The sequence below is a fragment of the Culex quinquefasciatus genome, chromosome 3 (genome assembly GCF_015732765.1).
Source record: "Culex quinquefasciatus strain JHB chromosome 3, VPISU_Cqui_1.0_pri_paternal, whole genome shotgun sequence".
Taxonomy (NCBI): domain Eukaryota; kingdom Metazoa; phylum Arthropoda; class Insecta; order Diptera; family Culicidae; genus Culex; species Culex quinquefasciatus.
Genome location: NC_051863.1, coordinates 87,673,775 through 87,700,543, shown reverse-complemented (window position 1 = coordinate 87,700,543; position 26,769 = coordinate 87,673,775). Strand labels below are relative to the sequence as shown.

General features: G+C 44.1%; 1 protein-coding gene and 1 long non-coding RNA gene across 6 annotated transcripts in view; both read right to left on the bottom strand.

Annotated features, from left to right (window-relative positions):
* The window catches only part of LOC119770455 (nose resistant to fluoxetine protein 6), a 241,576-nt gene that overhangs the window by 195,727 nt on the left and 19,080 nt on the right, over positions 1-26,769 (bottom strand). The window contains exon 1 of one of the 5 annotated variants that reach the window (XM_038265409.1): positions 491-757. The exons of the other annotated variants lie outside the window; for them this stretch is intronic. Coding sequence (XP_038121337.1) covers positions 491-544 — 54 coding nt within the window. The 5' untranslated portion in view covers positions 545-757. Of the gene's footprint in view, positions 1-490; positions 758-26,769 lie in introns of those variants that run through there. 5 annotated transcript variants of the gene reach the window in all.
* Positions 18,994-19,427, bottom strand: LOC119770462. The gene is made up of 3 exons (XR_005278836.1): positions 19,329-19,427; positions 19,179-19,253; positions 18,994-19,113 (listed from the first exon to the last, which is right to left on the bottom strand). It is a non-coding gene; the product is annotated as an uncharacterized LOC119770462 (long non-coding RNA).

Sequence of the window (26,769 nt, the reverse complement as noted above, 5' to 3'; positions counted from 1 at the left end):
AAACCCTTGATCGGAGTAGAAAAATCTTTCACAAAAACCTCCGAAAAATCCCGTTTAATCTCTTGAATCAACTCATCACCCTTTGGCGCACTCACACTGTTAATTTGTTCATCAATCATCGCATTGTTAGAAAAGTATTGCCTCCATTGAGGGAAGAAAATATCCATCCAATTCCTGCCAAAAAGCGGAATGAACTTGAAATCAGAATTTAATACAAGTAATTTCAACTTATGTTTGAAACCATTCAGTTTTACACAAACATCTGTCTCTCCCTCAATATTGAGTTGATTTCCATTTACTACCAAAAGCTGTTTATCACATTTGTTCAAAGGTTTGTCAAAAAGTCTGAAATATTGAGTTTTTCCCATCACTGTTACCGTTGATCCACAATCAATCTCCATTTGGACGAAAACATTATCAATTATGACATTTGTCAAACAAGGTTCACTTATTTTGTTAATGGACTCCACACACATACATTGTAAACTACCTGGGTTCCACTCGGAGTAGCTTTCATCGTCCGAAGTCTCCACCCTAGGACCATCTGCTGTCCTCATGCGTCCCATCAGATCCGACAACTCCTTTTCTGCACTGGTCCCTGGCCTCGCGGCCTCGATGAAATTCACCGCATCTCGCTGCAGATTTTTCAGTGTGAAACACTTTCTCCTAATGTGACCTAACTCCCCACAGTAATCACATTCCATCTCCGAATAATCCCTCTTAGGCCAGTTGTTGTAGTTGTTGCGACCATTTAGTCTGTTATGTTATGGGCGTGAATTTGATGTATAATTCCATGAAGTACAGCCTAAAAAGGCTGATTAAGGCGAGTTCGGGTTTCAAAAGGTCAATCCAAATTTTATATTTTCATGAGCCCACTAAATCAGCAACCGGATCAACTCGTGACGGTACTAACGGACCAGATTGACGATCACTCGGTAATTTTGTTGAGGCTAGATAGCAACCCAGCCCAAGATTAGATTGTGACCAAAACTTTTGATATTCTGTGTCTCCTCCTAAAGCTGGGAACAAACTCAAAATCATCACATGACCCAACGAAAACAATTCGGATGCTAGTTTGAACCTCTAATGTTCCGGAACATAAGATTTTAATCACTAATTAAACATAATTGTCCCAATTTTTGTTAAATCCAAGTAGAACTCCACGATATTTTTCAACGACTCAAGCAAAACCAAGCAATCAAAACAAAAAAAGCTAACACACTGATTCAAAACAGTTTGCCAGATATTTCGCGACAGAAAATCGTCGCGAGAGTTAAACTCGCTTAATTCGGTTTAGTGCCGCGGCGACAATATTGTTACTGTAGTTTGTGTTTCTGTGTGTGTTGTTACGATTATCACCTTGGAATCGAACTGTACGCTGAGTGTTTTGTGAATTTTGTGTGCGATTGTGATTGTTGTAGTTGTTGTAACCCGATCTGTTGCCCGATCCATTTGTTCTATTGAAACCATTACCCTGTCTATTGACATTGTTTTGTGTGCGTGTGTGTTGTCTTTGATTGTAGGGATGGCCCAAACGCTCGTGAACTGGTCTTCTCACTTGGTTAATCATCTCCGGAGGAGGGTAGCTGTAATTAGCGCACGAATTTTGATTGAAAAGCGAATGTACATTGCGTTTAGCAATGTTCCATGTAGTGATGAACTTGTCCAATTTAGCCAAATCCAACTTCTCCTCCTTCAGAAGATTTTCCTTCAATACAGCATCACTCAGTCCAACCAAAACTCTGTCAATGATTGCAACTTCTTTGAAATTTTCAAACCCACAAAACTCAGCCTGAAGTTTGACCGCTTGCACAAACTCCTCAGCGGTTTCGTCTGGTTGTTGATTCCTTTGACTAAACCGAAACCGTTGTACAAGGTCAGGCTCAGTAAGATCAAGTTTAAGCTTGAGTTTTGCCACAATGGTAGCATAATCAGCTTTATCTAATTCATCCTTCTTGAAGAGAAGTTTCAATTGGGAATAAATGTATGGCCCGCAAAGATTCATAAAATGAGATTTTTGAAGATCGCCCTCCACTTTGTTAGCTTTGAAGGTGTAATCCAGCCTATCAGCCCAATCGCCAAAGGTCGTGCCTTTGCGATATTGCTCAATGCTTGAAGCCATACTCATTTTGCCCTTTTTTTCCCAAAATGCAATTTAATGGAATAAATAGATAAAAAAAAGAAAGCAATGAAGACCAATTAGTCTTGTTTCAGGGGTAAAAAAAAATCTTGAAAAACTCACCGCTCTGCTATTCCGGCCTTTGCCAGCAAATTTGCTTACAACGCCTCTCACACACACAGCAAAATGGCCGCTACCACGTGCCCGGTACGTCCCAGCACAGCACAAGCGTCCTCCAGCGAACAATCAGCCACCGCCGCCGCCGCGATTGAAGATTTTCTCCTTAAACAGCAACCTGGACGATCCGACCGGCTGTGACGTTGGAACCAACCAGACACTTGGAAACAAGAATTACTCGTGCCAAGATCTCCCGCCAGCACACACTAATTGCAATAAAATAAAGAAATTTATGTTAATTTTAGATTTTTTTAAACTTTTGTTCTAATCAGAACCGAAATTCTTGAACACGCAACACTTACAAAGGTTAAATTGTTAATTATTTTCACATAAATTCACTCATGGATTCTTTTGGTGATACTACCCAAAAGAATTTTATTTTATTTTAAAAGAAAAAGCACAAGGAACCAATTTGCCCCAGATGCCCTTACCTTGCCAATCAGCAATCACCAAACAAAAGAACGACGCGCGTGCCTTCCAACAAAATGGCGTCGCAGAAGTTGATGCTCACCGTGCCGCCTTTGTTCTGGACCTCGCCTGATCGCCGCGTGCCGCTTCCTCCGGGAAAACACCCAAACGTCGAGCGTTTCCAACCGGCGTCTTCGAAAAATCCGGCACCTTCAAGCAGCTCTCGTCCAATCCGCTCCGGCGTCACCCGAAACAAGAAATTCCGCAACCGTAGAACACTTAACCGCTCACCCGAAAGTTCGGTTCAAAGTCTTTTTTTTTTTTTTTGCAAACTGCACCCGCGAAACTAATGCAATTCGATTTTTAATCAAGTTCCGCGCACCCGAAAAATGCAAAAAAAATTATCCTCCTCGTCGTCACTGATAAGTGAGTGAGGGCTAAGTATTGCGAGGATTCGGCGTGATGTAGGGTAAAGAAAAGAGTACTTGTTCCGTTCGAGGTGTAAAGAGAAGTGATCGAGCTTCTGCTCGGTTTTTATTGCTAAGGCAAAACAGTTCGGTGCGTTACATAGTATTTTGTTAGTGTGCGTGACAACGCCTAAGCGTTAGGGCGGTACACCTCATAAAGAAGAAATCGAACTCGAACGACGTGACGAACTTGCGGCCGATCAGCATTCTGTGCTCGTTGTCCAAAGCATTTGAGAAGCTTCTCGATCAGCAAATGGCGAACTACATCGACAACAACCATCTTCTAACAGAACATCAAGCAGGTTTCCGGAAGGGCCAAAGCGTCAAAACTGCAGCGCTCCGCGTCCATGACGATTTGGCGTCCACAATCGACAAGCGTGGTGTTGGCGTACTGGTCCTGTTGGATTTCTCAAAAGCTTTCGATACCATCCCCCACAACAAACTACTGGACAAGCTGGAAACCGAATTCAACTTCTCTTCGACTGCCTTGAACCTAATGAACTCCTACCTTCGAAGACGGAAGCAGACAGTGTTCTGTGATAAACGCTGCTCAGATTGTGCTGAGCCAACATCGGGCGTTCCGCAAGGATCAATAATCGGTCCTCGATTGTTCTGTTGCCACATCAACGATCTACCGAACGTCCTCAAACACTGTGCAATCCGATTGTATGCAGATGATGTCCAGCTCTACATCCGTGGTGTTGGTCCATGCGCGCGTGATTTGATCAGAATGGTAAATCAGGACCTCCAGAATGTTGCCGATTGGTCGAACCGAAATCGTTTGCTCGTAAATCCCGCTAAAAGCAAGGCCCTTTTCATTCAAAGCGCAAACCGTAGAGCTGCCCTGGTTCCTGATCTGCGCATCGAAATGAACGGTGAGCAAATTCAATGGACGGAGCGTGCAAGCAACCTAGGATTCATCTTTCAAAGCGACCTGCAGTGGGACGGTCTTGTGTCACAGCAGTGTGGCAAAATCTATGCTGGCCTTCGCACACTCTACAGCTGCACACCGACTGCACCCGTGGCGACAAAACTGAAGCTGTTCAAAGCCCTTGTCCTGCCTCACTTTCTGTTCGCCGACGTTTTCTTTGTCCGTCTTTCGTCGAGCCTGTTCAACCGACTACGCGTGGCCCTGAACTGCTGCGTACGCTACGTTTACGGATTGCGGAGGCGCGACCACGTGAGCCACCTTCAAAAGAACCTCGTTGGATGTCCGATGTTAAACCTATTCGCTTACCGATCCTGTCTGTTTTTGAGAAACTTGTTGTCGTCCCGAACAAACCTGCGAAAATTTATTAAAAGTGACCCTAGTTTTTAAAATTTTAGTGCTACAAATTATTAACATTATATTTAGGTTATCAAATTATTGTATGCACGTCGATCTACACCGGAAGTAGCAATTTTAAAAGGAGCAATCCTTACGCTACCAGATATAATAAACAAACAAACAAACAAACCTGGTCACGCCGGAATCGGTCACCGGAGGCCACTGGGGGACACTGCAGAAGTATGCAAAGAACCCTACCATGCGACGTATCAAACTTCATGAAATTGAAAATTATGACCATCTGAGGTCATGCCAATATCCTATGACCCAACCTGATCACTCCGGAACCGGTTACCGGTGGCCACTGGGGGACACTTCCGGAGTATGCAGGGAAGCATATCATGCGACATATCAAACTTCATGAAATAGAAAATTACGATTATCTGAGGTCATACCGATATCCTATGACCCAACCTGGTCACGCCGGAATCGGTTACCGGTGGACACGGGGGGACACTTCCGGAGTATGCAGGGAAGCATATCATGCGACATATCAAACCTCATGAAATGGCAAATTATGACCATCTGAGGTCATGCCAATATCCTCTGACTCACCCTGGTCACGCCGGAACCGGTTACCGGTGGCCACTGGGGGACACTTCCGGGGTATGCAGGGAAGCATATCATGCGACATATCAAACTTCATGAAATTGAAAATTACGATTATCTGAGGTCATACCGATATCCTATGACCCAACCTGGTCACGCCGGAATCGGTTACCGGTGGACACGGGGGGACACTTACGGAGTATGCAAGGAAGCATATTATGCGACATATCAAACTTCATGAAATAGAAAATTATGAACATCTGAGGTCATGACAATATCTTATGACCCAACCTGGTCACGCCGGAACCGGTTACCGGTAGCCACTGGGGGACACTTCCGGAGTATGCAAGGAAGCATATCATGTGTTATATCAAACCTCATGAAATTGCAAATTATGACCACCAAAGGTCTTGCCCACGTTTTTTAATCCAACCTGGCCACTGGGAGACAATTTCTGACGGCGATGTCCTCCGGCCCATCCTGATTAATTTGGAACCGAAAATGGGTTGGGAATGGAGGAAATTTGTGAAACATGCAAAGAACCAAGTTTGAAGTTTCTTCTCGAACCTAAGATTTAAAAGGTTTTAATGGGGAGAGCACTAAATCCTTTTTATTTTCCAAGGAACCTTCCATCCCAGGGTTCGGACTGACGACCTTTGGATTGGGAGTCCAACCGCCGCCAGCGACTCCACCGGAGCAGGCTTGGTTTGGAGTGTTGATTGTACTTATAGCAGGGAGAAAACTGGAATGATCAAATGACCGTACAACAACTGAGGCTGGAACCGACGTTCTACTTCCCCATCCGATAGAAGGCGTGATGACACATTACTCGTCACAAGAAATGTGGACGCAATCACACTAGCAGCTACACAACCGAGCCCGATTACCATTCCGGAACCATTTAATTGATGGCGGTTTGAATTTTCTGTAGTAGAAAAATTTAGTTGAACCTTCCAAAATTACCTAACTTACAGACCCTCCGGAAGTGTCCCCAGTGGCAACCCGTATCCGGTTCCGGAGTGACCAAGTTGGGTCATAGGATATCGGCATGACCTTAGATGGTGATAATTTTTAATTTCATGTTTGATACGTCGCGTGATATGTTTCCTTGAATTCTCCGGAAATGTCCCCCACTGGCACCGGTATCCGGTTCCGGAGTGACCAAGTTGGGTCATAGGATATCAGCATGGCCTTAGATCAGTGGTACTCAGCCAGCTGATCATCGCGGGCTAATTTGGAAATTTGCCCCAGAGTCGCGGGCAACATGTAAAATATAAATAAAAAATTAGTTGTAGAGTAGAATAGTTTAAAATTGAATTTTTGACAAACAACTAAATTTTTGACAACTTAGAAATTATCACCAATTATACATAATCAATTGAAAAAAAATTCAACATTCTTCATAAATTTTTCTCATCATATTTCATGTTTTAAAATATAATTTTTTTTGAAATTAAATATGTCTTTATTGAATATTCTTATAATAATTACATTTCTTTTACATGCTAAGTGGTATGGCCTAATGCTCTTCATCTTTGTTGTATTTTTCGTTTTATTATTAACTGATCACATTTATTTTATTTACTTCAAATTGTTTTACATTATTGCATTGAATCGAATACATTTGGGTTTTTAAAATATAATTGTTGTACAATTCGACAATATTTCACTTGAAAAAAAATATATTTTTTTGTTATATTTATAATAACTTTTTTTGTTGATAATTATTTTCTTGGTTTTGCGTACACATTTGGTTTGATTGTTCTATTTAAGCTTTGAATGTTTTGCTATTTTTTTCAATGATTTTTTGAGTGAATTTTGAAGTAACAGTAATAAGTTTTGAATTATTCGTATGTTATAGGAAAAAATCATATTTATTGAAATTTAGAAGTTTATTTTGCTTCGAAAAATTTGTATTATTGAACAAGATAAAAAAGTGTTTTTTTCAATGATTTTGAAATTTTTAAAGATCTTTTCGTACGAAGTATAATCTTCTCGTTTCATTTTGAATCAAAGATTAGGGCACAAAAAACAAAAAAAAAATCAAAAATATAATCAAACAAGCTTTTCCCGGCAAACTTCGTCCAGCCCTATTTAGGTTTTCTGACGTTTTTAGCTTGTTTGCTTATTCAGCATCCTGTGATCAAAATTTGATTTTACGCAGCTTTTCCCATACAATCTGCAGATTTTCCGGAATCGGTTCCAGAGTGGCCAAAGTGTCAACTAATTAGCGTAAAAACCTTCCTTGGGCTTATACGAACCCAACGCAACAAAGAGCTCCTCGATCCGACGTTCCGTGTTCAACTGATTCGCGTTCGAACAAAACCATCGAAATTTATATATATATATATATATATATATATATATATATATATATATATATATATATATATATATATATATATATATATATATATATTAGGTGTTTCAGCCAAACAAAAAAGTTCTCAGAATCAGGCAAACCGAGGTTCCCCTAGTAGAGGATACCCATAGGGACTCTCATGCCAAATATCAGCCCATTTGGTTGAGAATTGGCCTGTCCCCAGCGGTTCAAAGTTTACATGTAAATTACTATGGGATTTTTATGCTTTTCGTTCAATCGTTCCTACAGGTCTTGGGACAACATGGATTCACTCAATAAAGACAGGTGTAGGGGATGGTCCAATGAACACATTCCAGAAGGAATTAGGCTTGTCCATTCTGTCCCCAAGGTGCGCATTGGATCGACGTCCGTGTCTCCAGAATCATCGATTCACCCTTCAAATGTACGCATTGTCCTTAGTATGCTATGACGGCTAGGAGAAAATTACGACGCCCCATGTCAGACGGTGAACACGTGGCAGAGCATCTACTCGAGTTTTGGCTCAGAAACACTCTTTAAAGTACTAAAATTATAATTATTGATGTTCCTGGAAAAATTTCAACTATTCTAAATAAAGTAAAATGATGATTTTGTGTTATTAATGCAATCGATGCCTCTCCACGTGTTCACCGTCTCATATGGGGCGTCGTGGTTTTCACCTAGCCGTCATAGCATACTAAGGAAATGCAATGCTTTTGAAGGATGAATCGTTGGTTTTGGAGCCACCGGACGTCGATCCAATGCGCACCTTGGGGACAGAATGGACAAGCCTAATTCCTTCTGGAATGTGTTCATTGGACCATCCCCTACACACCTGTCTTTATTCCGAGTGAATCCATGTTGTCCCCAGACCTGTAGGAACGATTGAACGAAAAGCACAAAATCCCATAGTAATTTCCATGTAAACTTTAAACTGCTGGGGACAGGCCAATTCTCAACCAAATGGGCTGATATTTGGCATGAGAGTCCCTATGGTATCCTCTACTAGGGAACCTCGGTTTGCCTGATTCTGAGAACTTTGGTTTTGGATGAAACACCTAATATATATATATATATATATATATATATATATATATATATATATATATATATATATATATATATATATATATATATATATATATATATATATATATATATATAATCAAATAGAATTTTTATTTTCTGTCGATTTTTAGGATAACAAAATTGCCATTACCATTACCATAATATTTTGTGTAGGCTCACCCTTATCTTGGAGTTCGACGAGACGAACTTCGTAGTTTTGATTTTCTTTTTATTAAATTTTGTGGTTTCAGCCATAATTCTATTTTGTATTGTTAAATATGATGAAAATAAACAATATCGACCCTTTTTTTGCGACAACGCGTTGCGTTGCGTACGGTTGCACCGCAAATTATTTGCCGAATTTGTTTTGTCTTGAACGATGCAAAAATTCTCGGAGTTGATGCAGTGGGTGGGAAAACGACCATTCACCACGATCGGGGCCAACACAGAACCGCCCTTTAGCTTTCCCGACTCCCTGCTCCACAAACCTCGCTCCATTCCTTTGACCTTGCTTGCGCTTCTTCTAACTCTTCGGTATCGAAACAGCGGCAGGAAACCGGTCGGAACGCCTCCACTAAAGTCATGTTTTCCGTGGTGAATTTTTGCTGCGGACAAACACCGCCATCGGCGGAACGAGATTTGAATCGATCCGGCGACATACTATCATGACGTACTCGGTGTTCCTAAATCAACAATTCCGACCCAGCCATTATTTGAGTAAAATTTCTGGCCTAAAATTAAAAATTAAAATTAACCCGGGCATGGTCCGGTTATGACCCAAGAGCATGATAAAGTTATCGTAACTTTTGACCTTGGCATTAAGAGCTGAAATTTTATGACTTTGTATTCATTAAGACACACATTTGAGTGATGGCCATCAGTGCCCCAGAAAGTCACTCTTATTACTCTGGTCTATGACCCAGTTTGGCTTTTCGGCTTGACCGATTTTGATGTCTTGCAAATGAAACGTTAGAATGCCTACTTGCGATTCCGACAGCAACCGGGAACCTGCTACAACCAAGGCCTTTGATTTGAGGACCTGTATCTCGGAACGATACAGTTGTTGATTTAACTTTAATTCAGAGATATTTGTCAAAAGTGGACCGGTTCTAGTTAATTGAAAACATGGTTTTTCAGCTTTGTTAAAATCAACATTAGTCAAATTTATTTAAATCATTACATACGTACACATATGCCTGACTGTTTGTTTACCACCTGTGGCAATTGGAATTCTGGTCAAAACGGTTCCAATAACAGCTCATGTATTTCATGAAATTGAATTATCATGCCGATATTCCGATTCCTCTGACTCAAGCTGGGGAACCGGTACCGGTCAGTGGGGACACTTTGGAGCATCATGTGACATATCAAACGTCATGAAATTGAAAATTATGACATCTGTCTTGCCGATATCTCTGAACTTGAAAACCGGAACCGGTTACTGGCCACTTGAGTATGCAGGCAAGCAATCATGCGAGATATCAACTTCATGAAAGACCATGCACATCTATATGACCTGGTCACCCGGAACCGGAACGGTGGCCACTGGGGACACTTCTGGTATGCATATCATGCGACATATCAAACGAAAATTACGATTATCTGTCATACCGATCCTGGTCACGCCGGCTGGACACGACATTCGGATACTTCTGACTCACTGCCGGCCGGCCGGTGGCCCGGGGACACTTCGGGGCGCAGGAAGCATATCGCGACATATCAAATGAAAATTACGATTATCTGAGGTCATACCGATATCCATGACCTGCGCCGGAATACCGGTGGACACGGGGACACTTATGGAGTAGCGAGCTATGCGACATATCAAACTTCATGAAATATGACCATCGGTCATGCCCAGCTGACCCGGTAGTTACTGGGATACCGGGTATGCAAAGAACCCTACCATGCATAACTTCATGAATTTGAAAATTATAAATCTAAGGCGTCAAAAAGCCGTATGTGGCTTACCGAGGTCTGTACGGCCTTCGATGGTTTGAAATATTTTAATCCGACCATTGCTCTCATATGAAGTTCGCCAACTAAGTTTCTTGAAAGAAAATATATTTTTTTACGAAATAACCATAATTGATTTCAGGTTTCAATAGTTTAAGGTCGTGGGACTAGTGGTGCCTTATTTTCCTGAAGAATTTATAAAACGATTAAATTACTAAATTTGGAAATAATGAATATGAGATTCCTTTAAAAATTTAAAATTATGAATATGATAGTGTGACAAACACTTTGTAATACGTTGCTAAAAATACTAAGAATAAATATATCCAACAGTTTTAAACATCAGATCACTTTCGACTTGTTAGAAATATTGAATTAAGAAATTATAAAATATGTATTCCGAGCTAATATTTTTGTTCAATTTTGTTATCTAAAAATCGACAGAAAATAAATTCTATTTGATATATATATATATATATATATATATATATATATATATATATATATATATATATATATATATATATATATATATATATATATATATATATATATATATATAATCAAATAATTTTTATTTTCTGTCGATTTTTTAGGATAACAAAATTGGAATACATATTTTATAATTTCTTAATTCAATATTTCTAACAAGTTTTAGTCAGAAAGTGATCTGATGTTTAAAACTGTTGGATATTTATTTATTCTTAGTATTTTTAGCAACGTGATTCCCAGATAATACAAAGTGTTTGTCACACTATCATATTCATAATTTTAAATTTTTAAAGGAATAAATGTTTCATATTCATTATTTCCAAATTTAGTAATTTAATCGTTTTATAAATTCTTCAGGAAAATAAGGCACCACTAGTTTATTACTTCCCACGACCTTATAACTATTGTAGAAACCTGAAATCAATTATGGTTATTTCGTAAAAAACATATTTTTTCTTTTTCAAGAAACTTAGTTCTCTAGCGAACTTCATATGAGAACGCAAAGTGGTCCGGATTCCAAAATTATTTCAAAACCATCCCGAAGGCCGTACAGAAGACCTCGGTAAGCCACATACGGCCCGCAGGTCGCATTTTGACCACCGCCTTAGATGGTTATAATTTTCAAATTCATGAAGTTTGATACGTCGCATGGTAGGGTTCTTTGCATACTCCGGAAGTATCCCCCAGTGGCTACCGGTAACCGGTTCCGGCGTGACCAGGTTGGGTCATAAGATATTGGCATGACCTCAGATGGTCATAATTTTCTATTTCATGAAGTTTGATATGTCGCATAATATGCTTCCTTGCATACTCCGTAAGTGTCCCCCCGTGTCCACCGGTAACCGATTCCGGCGTGACCAGGTTGGGTCATAGGATATCGGTATGACCTCAGATAATCGTAATTTTCTATTTCATGAAGTTTGATATGTCGCATGATATGCTTCCCTGCATACCCCGGAAGTGTCCCCCAGTGGCCACCGGTAACCGGTTCCGGCGTGACCAGGGTGAGTCAGAGGATATTCGCATGATATGCTTCCCTGCATACTCCGGAAGTGTCCCCCCGTGTCCACCGGTAACCGATTCCGGCGTGACCAGGTTTTGTCATAGGATATCGGTATGACCTCAGATAATCGTAATTTTCTATTTCGTGAAGTTTGATATGTCGCATGATATGCTTCCCTGCATACTCCAGAAGTGTCCCCCAGTGGCCACCGTTAACCGGTTCCGGAGTGACCAGGTTGGGTCATAGGATATTGGCATGACCTCAGATGGTCATAATTTTCTATTTCATGAAGTTTGATATCTCGCATGATATGCTTGCCTGCATACTCCGGAAGTGTCCCCCAGTGGCCACCGGTAACCGGTTCCGGCGTGACCAGGGTGAGTCAGAGGATATCGGCAAGACCTCAGATGGTCATAATTTTCAATTTCATGACGTTTGATATGTCACATGATATGCTTTCCTGCATACTCCGGAAGTGTCCCCCACTGGCCACCGGTAACCGGTTCCAGCATGACCAGGTTGAGTCAGAGGATATCGGCATGACCTCAGATGGTCATAATTTTCAATTTCATGAAGTTTGATATGCAACATGAAGGGTTTCTAGCGATATCATTATTGGAACCGTTTTGGTGGTACCCTGGAACCGGTTCCGGATTGGCCACAGTTGGCCGGAACGAACCCAAACAGTCAGGGTAGTATGTAGTGTACGTATGTAATGATTTACAATAAATCCGATTGAAAAAATTGACTAATGTGTTGATTTTATAACAAAAGCTGAAAAAACCATGTTTTTCGGATGTTCCGGGTTAACGGAACCGGTGTCCACTTTTGACAAATAATCTCTACGGGAGCTTAAAGTTGAGGTTATTACCCGTCAAATGCAACTGGAAGCAACCCGCTATGTGTTATCGTTCCGGAGATACAGGTCCTCAAAGTCGGGGCCTTTTTTCGGTTGTAGCAGGTTCCCGGTGGCCACAGTGCCCAAAACCGGTTCTGCTAGTCGGAATCGCAAAGTAGACATTCTAACGTTTCATTTGCGGCCAAGACATCCAAAATCGGTCAAGGTTCCGAATTTTGGCAGCCAAAACATTTCTGGGTCATATAGACCCGAGTACCATAAGAGTGACTTTTTTCTGGGGGCACTTCCGGTGGCCACCGGAAGTCCATTTTGGCTCAAATGTGTGTCTTGGTAAGATACACAAAGTCATAAAATTTCAGCTCTGTAAGTGCCAAAGGTCAAAAGTTACGATAACTTTATCATGCTCTGGGTCATATAGACCCGAAGACCATGCCCGGGTTAAGGAATTTTGTGTCACCTGCGGAATTTCCGGTGTCCTACGAAGATTGCGACAGCGGGACCAGAAACGACAGCACTTTTACTCAAGAAGCGAATGCGGCTGGGGTCGGAATTGGTTGATGACGGCAGGAACACCGAGTACGTCATGATGGAGTATGGTGCCGCCGGATCGAGTCTAAAGATAAGACTCCCGCGTACTCGTCTAGTTCCAGCCGGTGGCGGTGTTTGTCCGCAGCGGGCGAAAAAAATTCACCACGGAAAGTGACATGACTTTAGTGGAGGCGTTCCGACCGGACGTTTCCTTGCCGCTGTTTGATGGCGATACCGACGGGGAGAGTTAGAAGAAGCGCAAGCAGAGGTCAAAGGAATGGAGCGAGACGTTTGTGGAGCACCTCCGGGAGTCGGGAAAGCTAAAGGGCGGTTCTGTGTTGGCCCCGATCGTGGGTGGTCGGAGGATGGTCGTTTTCCCCACCCACTGCATCAACTCCGAGAAGCAAAACTTTGTCATCCAGCTGTCATCGTTCAATGCACATGGTCAGACAAATGACAAATTCGGCAAATAATTTGCGGTGCAACCGTACGCAACGCAACGCGTTGTCGCATGGGGGGAAAAGGAAGAGGAGGGGTCGATATTGTTTATTTTTTCATCATATTTAACAATACAAAAATAGAATTATGGCTGAAACCACAAAATTTAATAAAAAGAAAATCCAAGGCAACTACGAAGTTCGTCTCTCGTCGAACTCCAAGATAAGGGGTGAGCCTACACACAAAAAAATATTATGGTAATGATAAAAGTAACTTACTTTTGAATTAATAAGTGGTTAAAATTTGCTACAGATTGGTGCGCTGGAAGTGGGGACGCGAAGTCGTGATTATGCAGGTTAATTTTTTTTTTGTGTGCTTTAGTGTCGCTATTCGTATGGGGTGAGTGATTGTGTTAATCGAATAATAGCATCATTGGTGCGCTGGAAGTGGGGACGCGAAGTCGTGATTATGCAGGTTAGTTTTTTTGTGTGCTTTAGTGTCGCTATTCGTATGGAGTGAGTGATTGTTGTAATCGAATAATAGCATCATTGGTGCGCTGGAAGTGGGGACGCGAAGTCGTGATTATGCAGGTTAGTTTTTTTGTGTGCTTTTGTGTCGCTATTCGTATGGAGTGAGTGATTGTTGTAATCGAATAATAGCATCATTGGTGCGCTGGAAGTGGGGACGCGAAGTCGTGATTATGCAGGTTAATTTTTTTGTGTGCTTTAGTGTCGCTATTCGTATGGAGTGAGTGATTGTTGTAATCGAATAATAGCATCATTGGTGCGCTGGAAGTGGGGACGCGAAGTCGTGATTATGCAGGTTAGTTTTTTTGTGTGCTTTTGTGTCGCTATTCGTATGGAGTGAGTGATTGTTGTAATCGAATAATAGCATCATTGGTGCGCTGGAAGTGGGGACGCGAAGTCGTGATTATGCAGGTTAATTTTTTTGTGTGCTTTAGTGTCGCTATTCGTATGGAGTGAGTGATTGTTGTAATCGAATAATAGCATCATTGGTGCGCTGGAAGTGGGGACGCGAAGTCGTGATTATGCAGGTTAATTTTTTTTTGTGTGCTTTTGTGTCGCTATTCGTATGGAGTGAGTGATTGTTGTAATTGAATAATAGCAATAATAGCTGGAAGTGGGGACGCGAAGTCGTGATTATGCAGGTTAATTTTTTTTTGTGTGCTTTAGTGTCGCTATTCGTATGGGGTGAGTGATTGTGTTAATCGAATAATAGCATCATTGGTGCGCTGGAAGTGGGGACGCGAAGTCGTGATTATGCAGGTTAGTTTTTTTGTGTGCTTTAGTGTCGCTATTCGTATGGAGTGAGTGATTGTTGTAATTGAATAATAGCATCATTGGTGCGCTGGAAGTGGGGACGCGAAGTCGTGATTATGCAGGTTAATTTTTTTTGTGTGCTTTAGTGTCGCTATTCGTATGGGGTGAGTGATTGTGTTAATCGAATAATAGCATCATTGGTGCGCTGGAAGTGGGGACGCGAAGTCGTGATTATGCAGGTTAATTTTTTTGTGTGCTTTAGTGTCGCTATTCGTATGGAGTGAGTGATTGTTGTAATCGAATAATAGCATCATTGGTGCGCTGGAAGTGGGGACGCGAAGTCGTGATTATGCAGGTTAATTTTTTTGTGTGCTTTTGTGTCGCTATTCGTATGGGGTGAGTGATTGTGTTAATCGAATAATAGCATCATTGGTGCGCTGGAAGTGGGGACGCGAAGTCGTGATTATGCAGGTTAGTTTTTTTGTGTGCTTTAGTGTCGCTATTCGTATGGAGTGAGTGATTGTTGTAATTGAATAATAGCATCATTGGTGCGCTGGAAGTGGGGACGCGAAGTCGTGATTATGCAGGTTAATTTTTTTGTGTGCTTTTGTGTCGCTATTCGTATGGGGTGAGTGATTGTGTTAATCGAATAATAGCATCATTGGTGCGCTGGAAGTGGGGACGCGAAGTCGTGATTATGCAGGTTAATTTTTTTGTGTGCTTTAGTGTCGCTATTCGTATGGAGTGAGTGATTGTTGTAATCGAATAATAGCATCATTGGTGCGCTGGAAGTGGGGACGCGAAGTCGTGATTATGCAGGTTAATTTTTTTGTGTGCTTTTGTGTCGCTATTCGTATGGGGTGAGTGATTGTGTTAATCGAATAATAGCATCATTGGTGCGCTGGAAGTGAGGACGCGAAGTCGTGATTATGCAGGTTAATTTTTTTGTGTGCTTTAGTGTCGCTATTCGTATGGAGTGAGTGATTGTTGTAATCGAATAATAGCATCATTGGTGCGCTGGAAGTGGGGACGCGAAGTCGTGATTATGCAGGTTAATTTTTTTGTGTGCTTTAGTGTCGCTATTCGTATGGAGTGAGTGATTGTTGTAATCGAATAATAGCATCATTTGTGCGCTGGAAGTGAGGACGCGAAGTCGTGATTATGCAGGTTAATTTTTTTGTGTGCTTTAGTGTCGCTATTCGTATGGAGTGAGTGATTGTTGTAATCGAATAATAGCATCATTGGTGCGCTGGAAGTGGGGACGCGAAGTCGTGATTATGCAGGTTAATTTTTTTGTGTGCTTTAGTGTCGCTATTCGTATGGAGTGAGTGATTGTTGTAATCGAATAATAGCATCATTGGTGCGCTGGAAGTGGGGACGCGAAGTCGTGATTATGCAGGTTAGTTTTTTTGTGTGCTTTTGTGTCGCTATTCGTATGGAGTGAGTGATTGTTGTAATCGAATAATAGCATCATTGGTGCGCTGGAAGTGGGGACGCGAAGTCGTGATTATGCAGGTTAATTTTTTTGTGTGCTTTAGTGTCGCTATTCGTATGGAGTGAGTGATTGTTGTAATCGAATAATAGCATCATTGGTGCGCTGGAAGTGGGGACGCGAAGTCGTGATTATGCAGGTTAATTTTTTTGTGTGCTTTAGTGTCGCTATTCGTATGGAGTGAGTGATTGTTGTAATCGAATAATAGCATCATTGGTGCGCTGGAAGTGGGGACGCGAAGTCGTGATTATGCAGGTTAGTTTTTTTGTGTGCTTTAGTGTCGCTATTCGTATGGGGTGAGTGATTGTGTTAATCGAATAATAGCATCATTGGTGCGCTGGAAGTGAGGACGCGAAGTCGTGATTATGCAGGTTAATTTTTTTTGTGTGCTTTTGTGTCGCTATTCGTATGGGGTGAGTGATTGTGTTAATCGAATAATAGCATGCCTTACTGAATTATATGTGTCTTGAGCGTGTTTTTCGTTGAGTAATTGGTGTTTTTTGTGATTTTTTTTTGTGATCTTAATTAATTGTTTTGTGATTTTCAAAGCCCTTCCTATATCATCTTGATTGGAAGGCACGGCGTCGGGTAAATTGTGTATAATTTTTTCGAATAAGGTTTTATTTTTTATGGTGAAAAAGCCATTTCTATATAATGATCGAAAGACGCACTGACATTTTGGATTAATTAATAGTGGAGTGAAATAATTGTGAGTGAGTGATTTTGTGTGTTAACCAGAAAGACCTTCCCATAGCATCGTTGCTCGGAAGGCTCGCCGACGGGTCTGTTATGAAAGTCCTCCCCATAGCATCGTAGCTCGGGAGGCATCGAAAAGCCAATACCTTATCCTACTAACCCAAAAATAATAATCACGTGATGCTTGAAGGAGATGCTGTGGATTCAACGGTCTCAAGCGGTATCAACAAGTATATAGCGAAAAACTGTGTGCTTGATGAGTCTGCAACTTCAACTATCGGACTAACATTCCTCCCTTTCGTTGAACTGCAGGCTTCTTGGGAGGGCGCCGGTATTGACTAATAAAGTAGGGATCTTCAGAGGTTAAACAGTGAACGGATGGTTGGCTCCCACTGATCATTTTTGATTCATTGTTTAACTTCAGCTGATCTGTCAATAACGGAGTAGCAGCTCATTGGCAGTCAACCATGCTCATGCTCATGCTCATGCTCAATAAGTGGTTAAAATTTGCTACATTAAAAGTTTTTTTCTTGTTTTGAATATGAAAACTTTTACTGCTACAGTTTTTGAAAATCTCATTGCTAACTTATTTAAAAGTTTTAACTTTTAACTCGACTGTATAATTTCTTTCGTTTTGTCGTGTAACGGCTTTCTTTGTTCCTTCGGCGAACAGCAGCTTTGACGCTCTAGGCGTCGCGCCACTCCCTAAAAGGAAGACTGCTGAAGCTGATTAACTGGCCCGGCAAGAGGCTCCAGTTCAGGGCGGGTTGTTTTCGAACTCAAATACCGAATCTCAAATAGCAGGTCCCAAGTGACGAATCAAGTACAAATTTAGGTAAATTACGCTTTATTGTTGAAAAAGAAAGAACTCGACGGCAATTGGTGGTGCGATCTGATGTATTAAGCAGTAAATCCCCACACCCAAGTAAAGACGCTCCCCAATTTAACTCCTGCAGACTAACTAACCCAATGGACAAGCCAATTAGCTGCGTTTAAACTTAAACCCTATATTTTCAGCTTAACAAAATCGTGACGTCACTTCTACGCTAGGGACAGTTATTGAGCTCAAAATCGCTCTTAAAAATTATCAGATCTGACCTTGGTTTAGTTGCGGGCGGCGAGGGCAGGAACGGCTTCGGCGTGGCCACGCACTTACGCTACAGGAACTGGTCAGGAACGGTACAGGAACACCACGCGCGCGGGCTGAGGTCGCACGTGGACGCGCGCTTTCTGCTCGGGTCGGCTTTACGCTATCGGCCGCTAGGTGTCACAGCGGCGCTTTCGTTGATGTGTCCGGACTCGCGATGTGGACCGCAAAAACACTTGCCGGCGTCAGACGCTGGCTCTCGTAGTTCTCAACCTTTCCGCGGGGAGAACTCTCGACTTCCGGGCGCTGGCGTCGCGTGAGCGGCAGAGGAAGGGTTCACGCTCTCGATGCGCTCTGTTTTTCCCAAGAGTGACCGAAGGGGGGTGGCGTTTTCCGGGAAATGAGCGGTAGTTGGGGGGTCGCTCACCAAAATGGCTGCCAAGGGATGAATGGCAGATCTTGTTGAAGCGCTTTGGTGACGTACAGCGCTGAAACCAACCGGTTTCCCACTTCCGAACTGGCGCGAGGTGACGTGAGGCGCACTGTTCGGTGTGTACGGCGTTGCACACACGGATGAGGGGCTTAGTTCACCGGAAATGGAGCCACAGTTCGGTAATCACTCAAGATGGCGGCCAGGTGACGCTCGGTCGGCCACGTGGACGCGCAAAATGGACGTACGACGCTACTACGACGCCTTTTTGTCGTCTCCAGACAACGTACGGCGCACACCACGCTGTTTCCGAGGACTCTCGACAGCTTTCAGCTCGGTTCAGCGGCGCTGGGCGCTCCCAGACAAAAACCCACGTTGAACGGTGGGTTTTTAGACCTGTTCAACGTTCGTTTCAATAATTACAAAATGGTTCGTTCCTACTTTGCCACTAGCAGTCTTACCTGACAATCTCCTAACCAGCGCACAACAGCAGAATGCCGGTCTAGGCGAGACTAACGAGCCCCGAGTGACCAAACCTAAAGAATTTTCGAGGGGTTTCTATGATTTCGCACATAATTTTACAAAAAGCAACTCGTTTGGATACTCGTTACTCGTTTGGATTCTACCCGGTACCGTGATTGGCTCCGCTCTAGCCTTCCAACTACTCTTCAGGTGAGCCTAAATCAATATTTTCGGGTTAGATGGCTAATCACCCAGATTTGTTAAAAAAAACTTACACCTTCTTCAGGCAGTATCGCACTTTCCCGAAGGGAAACGTCGAAGCTCAACGGATTTCGCACTAAACTAAAACTTTGGACTACTAAGTCACACGTGCTCACACTTTAGATCACAAAATGGCGGGTAATCTAATCACTTGCTAGTGGCCCTCGAGTGGGACTAAACCGGTCGGCGAGCTTTACTCGAATCGTTCGCAACTCCCGAAGATCATTGGATCTTAGCAAAATCGCCGTCTAACCACATATGTGTGGGACCCGATTGCCGATTAGTTCTCTCTCGTTCTGGTCCCTATCATTCAATTGGGCGATCCCAGCACATACACAACGAGGGTGTACGATTGCAATTATTTGCCAGTACACGGGAGGGATTTTCCTATGCCCATTTTCGCAAATCTTGATTCGTCCCTCAAGGCCATAAATGAGATCTAGCAGAGTGAATTTGAAATGGCACTCCGGTGCACGTGCGCGGAGCACTCAGCAGTTTCCCTTTATGAGAAAGAGATGGCGCAGTTCTTTTGGGTTTGTGTTTTTGGAATGAGTTACCAGTTCATTTGAGTTGCGACAGGGTGACGGTTACATACTCGCCGATGCTAACCAACAAAAATTTTTAAATGAAATTTGAAAATTTTTGAAACAGATAATGAGCTACAAAGTTACGACAAAATAACAAATAAACAAGTCCTTTTTTTTCAAGAAACTAAGTTCCAACTATTAATTAAATTTGTGGTATGATGGTAATATTTCTGAATGGAAAAAATACAATAAGTAAATGAAAAATGAAATGACCTTCATGGTTTCTATGTTGTTTGTTCCTTCTTTTACACGATCTATATACCTTTCTACAATCATCCTTCACATCTATTCTCTAACCAAATATAAATACAAGTTTATCTCAGAAATGTCTGAAAAACTATGTACTAAACCAAATAACTCTAGAAATATCTAGAAAACGTATCAAATCAAAACCGATTTCCGAATTACTTCAGCGTATAAACTGAAAAGAGATAATTTTTAATCCAACTAAATCAAATCACTTCAGAACTTGTCTGAATAACAGATTCCTTAACTAATTCATTCATCTCACATACGCCCTTTGCATTCCTAACACTACAACATAGGATCCACACCGAAATTCGTCAGACGTTACGGACTCTACGAATGACATTCACCAGAAGGGTGAACTGTCAAAGTCTGATGAGTGATTTGTTTACTACTTGGGATGGAAAAGGTTGCGAAATTGATGATTTCAGGGAAAACTGCGGGAAATTGGCATTAACTAAAGCAAAAAGGACTGGAATTTACGCTACTATGGATTTGCAACTGATTGAACGAAAAATCTGGTGAGTTTTATGTATTTCAAGGAACGGAATTCAATCTACTTTTTTTTCAGGCTGGAGTGAAATTATGGAGATTTGTTTGGATGAAGTTATTGCTGATAAATGGAAAACGTGGTCTACAACGGAGGAAACAGCTAACTGACATCTCGACGTTGGACAGATTTGCCGTATAACCTCAAAGAGTGTTTTGTTTAGGCTTGTTTTGCGACTGGTTCGTGCTTTGGCTTGAGCACATTCATAGCTGTAGGATTTCAGTTCCGTTGATTCGAGGCCCGTTCGATGGCTAGGCTTTTTTCAAAAACGAGCCATGAAAGGTGCCGGAAATGCGGTTCCCACCCTCGTCTTCAAGCACATACGTGTTGGTTCCGAGGACGTCGCGGACTCGCGCGCGGGTGAACTTCGTCCCAAACTTCCCGACAAACTTCTTCGCGGCATCTGAAAGGTGGACGTTTTTCTTGTAAACCCAGTCTCCTTTTTGGAATCGGTGCTTCTCGTTCGATCGAAGATTGTACGGCTTGGAGTACCGCTGATAAGCTTTGTGGAGGTTTTCGCGGACGAGCTCGTAAAGCTTTCGGAGTTGTTCGCTCAACTGAACCGGATCAGGATCTTTTCCGTCGCCGTGGTCACGCAGATGTTCATACTCAGTGCCGGAACTAACCATGTTTCGGCCAAAGTTGATAAAGAAGGGCGTGAAACCGGTGCTTTCATGGACGCTGGTCCTGATGGCCTTCGCGATTTGCTGAACGTTTTCGTCCCAATCTCGGTGGTCGGCCTGCCTGTTCAGTGCGCACCGGATAGCCGTAACGATGACCCTGTTGACCCTTTCCGACGGGTTCGGGCTCGGATGGTACACCGCTAGGTTCCAGTGCGAGACTCCGTATCGGTCCAAACACTTTCTGAATGCTTCCGATAGAAAAACCTTCGCGTTGTCGGTGATACAGACCGACGGAGCTCCGAAAAGGTTGAACACCAGATTCTCGAGAACCGTACAGACGGCCGGTGCTGTCGCGGTCTTCATACACTGCACGATCACAAATTTCGAGAAGAAATCACAGATAACGAGGATCCAGATATTTCCGCGCCGCGATCTGGGATATGGACCCAGAAAATCCATCGAGATCATCTCCCACGGCCTAGAGCACATTTTCGGTTTGCCACAGGGCGGTTGCACATTCTGGTTCGGGACTTTCGACTCTTTGCAGACTTGGCAGCTAAAACAGAACCGTTTTACGTCACTCGCCATCCGTGGCCAGTAGAATCGCTCTCGTACTTGTCCTAGGGTCTTGAGGTAGCCAAGGTGAGCTTCGTTGTGAACCGTTTCTACCAACTTGCGGCGCTCTGCCAGCGGCACAACGCGCTTCCAACGAAAGGTTGGATCTTCCAGCAGCACCGAATTTGTGATGTACTTGAAGACGTCGCCGCTCACGATCTTGAAGTCACGGTAGCGATCCGGATGTTGTTCGACCATTTTCTTCAGACCTTCGACGTACGGATCAGGCAACTCCCAGTCAATTTTGAAGACACTCCGGCTGAGCGCATCGGCGGAAATGTTCTCTGAACCTTTCTTGTACTGCAGCACGAGGTCGTACTTTGAAAGCTTTAGCGCCCACCGGGCAATTCGAGGACTTTTAGACTCAATCGACATGGTTTGTAGAAAGGTTAGACTCATGGCGTCTGTTTGGACGATAAATCGACTTCCTTCTACAAAGTGCCGGAAGTTCTCGATACTGAGCAACACTGCAAGACATTCCCGCTCGGTGGCGCTGTATTTCTTCTGCGTACTTGACAGCTTCTTCGAGAAGTAGGCGATGCACTTTCGTTCTCCGTCCTGAATCTGGGTTAATACGGAGCCTACTGCCAGATCGGAACTGTCCGTCTCGATGATGAAAGCCTTGGAGAAATCAGGATTCGCTAAGATTGGGGCAGACACTAGAGCTTCTTTCAGTTTCTTGAGCGCTTCGTCAGCTTCTTGCGTCCAGGCGAACTTCTTACGCCCCTTCTTCAGCAGGTCGGTGATCGGTGTAGTGATCTCGGAGTAGTTGCACACGAACTTCTGGTAGAAACCGGCCAGTCCTAGCAACCGTCGCACGTCCTTTACTGTCCGCGGAGCGGGATAGTTGGATCTTGGCGACATCTGTGGCAAGGCCATCTTCTGACAGCACGTATCCAAGATACTAGATACTGGTCTGGCAGAACTTGGACTTAAGGATGTTGATGGTCAGGCCTGCGGCGGTCAATCGTTCAGCTACGCACCGGATCAAGCGAACGTGCTCTTCGAACGACTCGGAGGTGATAATTATATCATCCAAGTAAACATAGACGTATGGCTCCAAGTCGTGACCGAGCACCTTGGACATCAACCGGCACATGGTTGCTGGCGCGTTGGACAGGCCAAAAGGCATAACCTTGAACCGGTATAGCCCCTTGTTCGTCCGGAAGGCCGTCTTGTTCTTGGCTTCATCCTCAAGCTCCACCTGGTAGTATGATTCGGTAATGTCGATTAACGAGAAGTACTTGACCCGCTGAATTCGCTGGAGGATTGTTGACATATTTGGGATTGGAAACTCATCTCTCTTTGTCATCGAGTTCAGGCGGCGCGAATCTAAACAAATTCGCCACTTTCCCGTAGGCTTTTTGATCGGCAACAATGGGTTGAGGAAATCCGCTGACCCCTCGCACTCTTCAATAACGTCCAGGTTCAACAAACGATCCATTTCGGCATCGATGACCGACTCCACCGCCGGAGACCATCGATAGGACGGTATGCGCTTCCCTGTCGCCCCCGGAATCAGCTCGATTGGATGTTTGATGAGATGGGTTCGGCCGAGTCGACCCTCACGGGTAACCGGAAGTTGTTGAATCGCCTCGAACAGCAGATTTTGTTGCTCCGTAGTGAGTTGATGCTGCGTTTCCACGTCAGTCGGCTTTTCGAATGCTACAGGAGGGATCTCAACTGTTGGCATGTCGAGACTGGGATCGGCCTCTATCGGTTCCGATAGGGCGATCGGTTCTACACCGGGAATCAAGTGGAAACATACAGGTTGATCATCTTCCCCAAAGTGGTTTTCGGCAAATAAAAAGTTCAGCTCGTTGTCCATGAGAGTTGGAACGACTCCTTCCGAAGGAGCACTTTCAGGATCGGCGGTCAATTTAAAGTTGAAAGCACGAAGGAAATCGATTCCAAGTATAAGATCCTTGGCGATTTCCGGGACCACTAGGGTGGGGATGATTTTTGTAACGCTCTGGTACTTGTACGGAATATTTACGTATCCCAGACAGGAGTACGGAGTTCGATCAGCTGTTCGCACTTGCATGCTACAGTTCTGAATCTTCAGACCTAGACGGTTGATTAGCGGTACTGAACTAATGATGGACACGTTTGCTCCCGTGTCTGCCAGTCCTTCGATCTCGTGATTAAGAACCGAAACAGTCAGATGAGGACAACGGTTGAAGCGGGTGTTGATGAGATAGGTTTCGTTGAAGTATTGATAGTTAATGCTGGGAACCGGGCAGCTGGCCTCTTGGGGAGATTGGTTCCCGTTGATCTCCTCGCCTAATCGTTTTTTGATTTCGCCGCCGGTACCGCACGGATGTTGTGTCGCTGGGGGCACCGGAACGCTGTAGTGTCTTGGTGACCACAAATGTGGCTGATCACATTCACGCCAGGTGTGTCCAACCTTACGACAGTTCCAGCAGGTCGCTTTACCATTCTCCGCCGGGTCCGATCCAGACTGACGGAATCGGTTCGCTCTTCCGCCTGCGGCGTTGATTGCATCGACTTCGCCGTCAGTTTCGAACTCTTCCTCCAGCAGAAGTCCTTCCTCGTCCAGGAGCACCTCGTTGACCAAGGGATTCTTGTTTTTGGCTTGAGGGTTGTACAACTGACCTTCGAGTGTGTCGAACATGTAACACAACTGGGCCAGGTGCTCAAGGGAGACCACTGTATGGAGGGCCAGGCGACGTTTGTACGACATTTTCATGTTTTCAACCACGATCTCGAAAATCTCCGCCTCGCTCATGGGCCGTCTCAATCGCTGGGACATCAACTCGATGTCGGTCATAAACGCGCTGAAGAGTTCATTTGGTCTTTGCTTCCGAGCGCGCATCTCCTCCTTGGTGAACCGGTCGCGATTCGGGTTGTCGTACCTCAGACGCAGGTAGTATAGCAAGGTGTCCCAGCTGTCGAACTTCCTCTCGTATGCTGTGTACCACGTGTACGCGTCGTCCTTGAACAACAGGTGCGCATGGGTCTTCAGCTCCTCCTTGCTGACCCTGTAGGACCGGCACCGAACATCAATCTGGTTTAGAAAGTCTATGACCGGAACGGAGCTACTATCTCCCGAGAACTTCGGCCACTTTTCGATCATGTTGCATGTCTGGTGCGGTAGTCGTCGACGCTCCCAGTAATTCCATTGGTTTGGATCTACATCGTAACCACGGTTGAAGGGTGGAGCGGGTTCTGATCTGGAATACTGTAATCCTGGCGCAGGAGTTTCACCGCGGTTTCCGAGAGGAACTGGTTCCATGTGTGGAGACTGGAAACCACGCCGAGACACCTGCGGAAAATTCTCTGGAGGAGGGAGCTGAGAACCTAGTCCGGGATTTCCACTGCTAGTCACCGGTCACTCGGTTGCAAGCTCTCTGCCCAATTGCTGTTTGTTCTTGGTAACTGGTCAGTCGCTCCGACAGGTGTTACGTGACGTCCCGGATGGTCGATGTGCGACACTTCCTGGTCGTGAAGGCCTACGTTAGCAATTTGTCTTGCCAGATCGTTGACGATGGTGTCTCGCACGATGGGACGGTTGGCCTGCTGGTTGAGGAGGTTTCCAACATAAGATTTTACGTAATCTTCGATTTCCGAGCGATGCACGTAGTCCATCGGATTGGGGTCCTGTTGAGTCGTCTTCTTGTACAAGGGATCGGTCTGCACATTTCTTCCTGGTTCGGTCAAAAGTGGTCCTGGAAACAGTGTTGATCCACGAGCTACCTCAGTTGCATTCGTGGGACCTTGCCAAGGGCTGTTAATATTCGGGAGCGGCAGGTTGGCTAGCCGCGACAGTGGTGGACTCAAGGATCGCCGAGTGCTGGAAGGTGGCATTGTACTCGGTTGTTCCGATGTTGTTGGCAAGACCGGCGCAACGACGTTCCACGGATTACCCCTGTGTCCTGCGGAAGAGGTCACTTGTGTCTCTGCGTTCTGACGAGATTGCGGACGATAGGGATCAAGACTCGGCTGCGGCTGCGAAATAATTCGCTTGGCTAGGTCCAGCCGTCGGGCCTCAGCTTCCGGGGTCTCGATCTCCAATAAACTGAAAGGTTCATCAATTATGCTGATCTGCTGGGACTCAACTGGTTGAGCCACAACCGCATTTGGAGCTGGCGCAGAAGTCAGGCTTGGCCTCAACGAGGCAACGCTAACCGTTTCCGTCGTCTGAACTTCTGGGGCTCTCGCCGTCGTGGCCATAGTCACGGGAACAGTCGGAAACCAAGGGACGTCGCTGGTAGTTGGCACACGCTCGCTAGAGTCTTCAATCTGCGACTCGACTGGATCGCTCCTTTGTTGATCTGGAGGGTACAGTGCACTCAGGTCCTCCTGGAAGTACTTCACCATGAGATTTTGTGCTTGGTCCATCAGCATGATTTTGTTGAGCGACTCCGACTGGTAGTTAGCCTTACAACGCCACAGTCGTCGATAGTAGTGAATCAGACGAGATTTGCACCTCGCTGTTCGTCCTGCGCGTAAGTTCTCTTCAATCTCCTGTAGAGCTTTGAGCACCAACCAGTACTCATCCGCCATGGTCCGATTCGTAGGGTACTCGTCATCGTTGTCATGTTCCGTTCGAAGCCAGTTTCGCAAGATTCGTCTTCCTTCATCAATACTCCGCCGCCCGTACGGACCACATCGTAGTTCCACTTCGTACTCCACTTCATCTTCCCGTAATTCATCAGCTCTGATCCTTAACTTCTCCATTTCACTT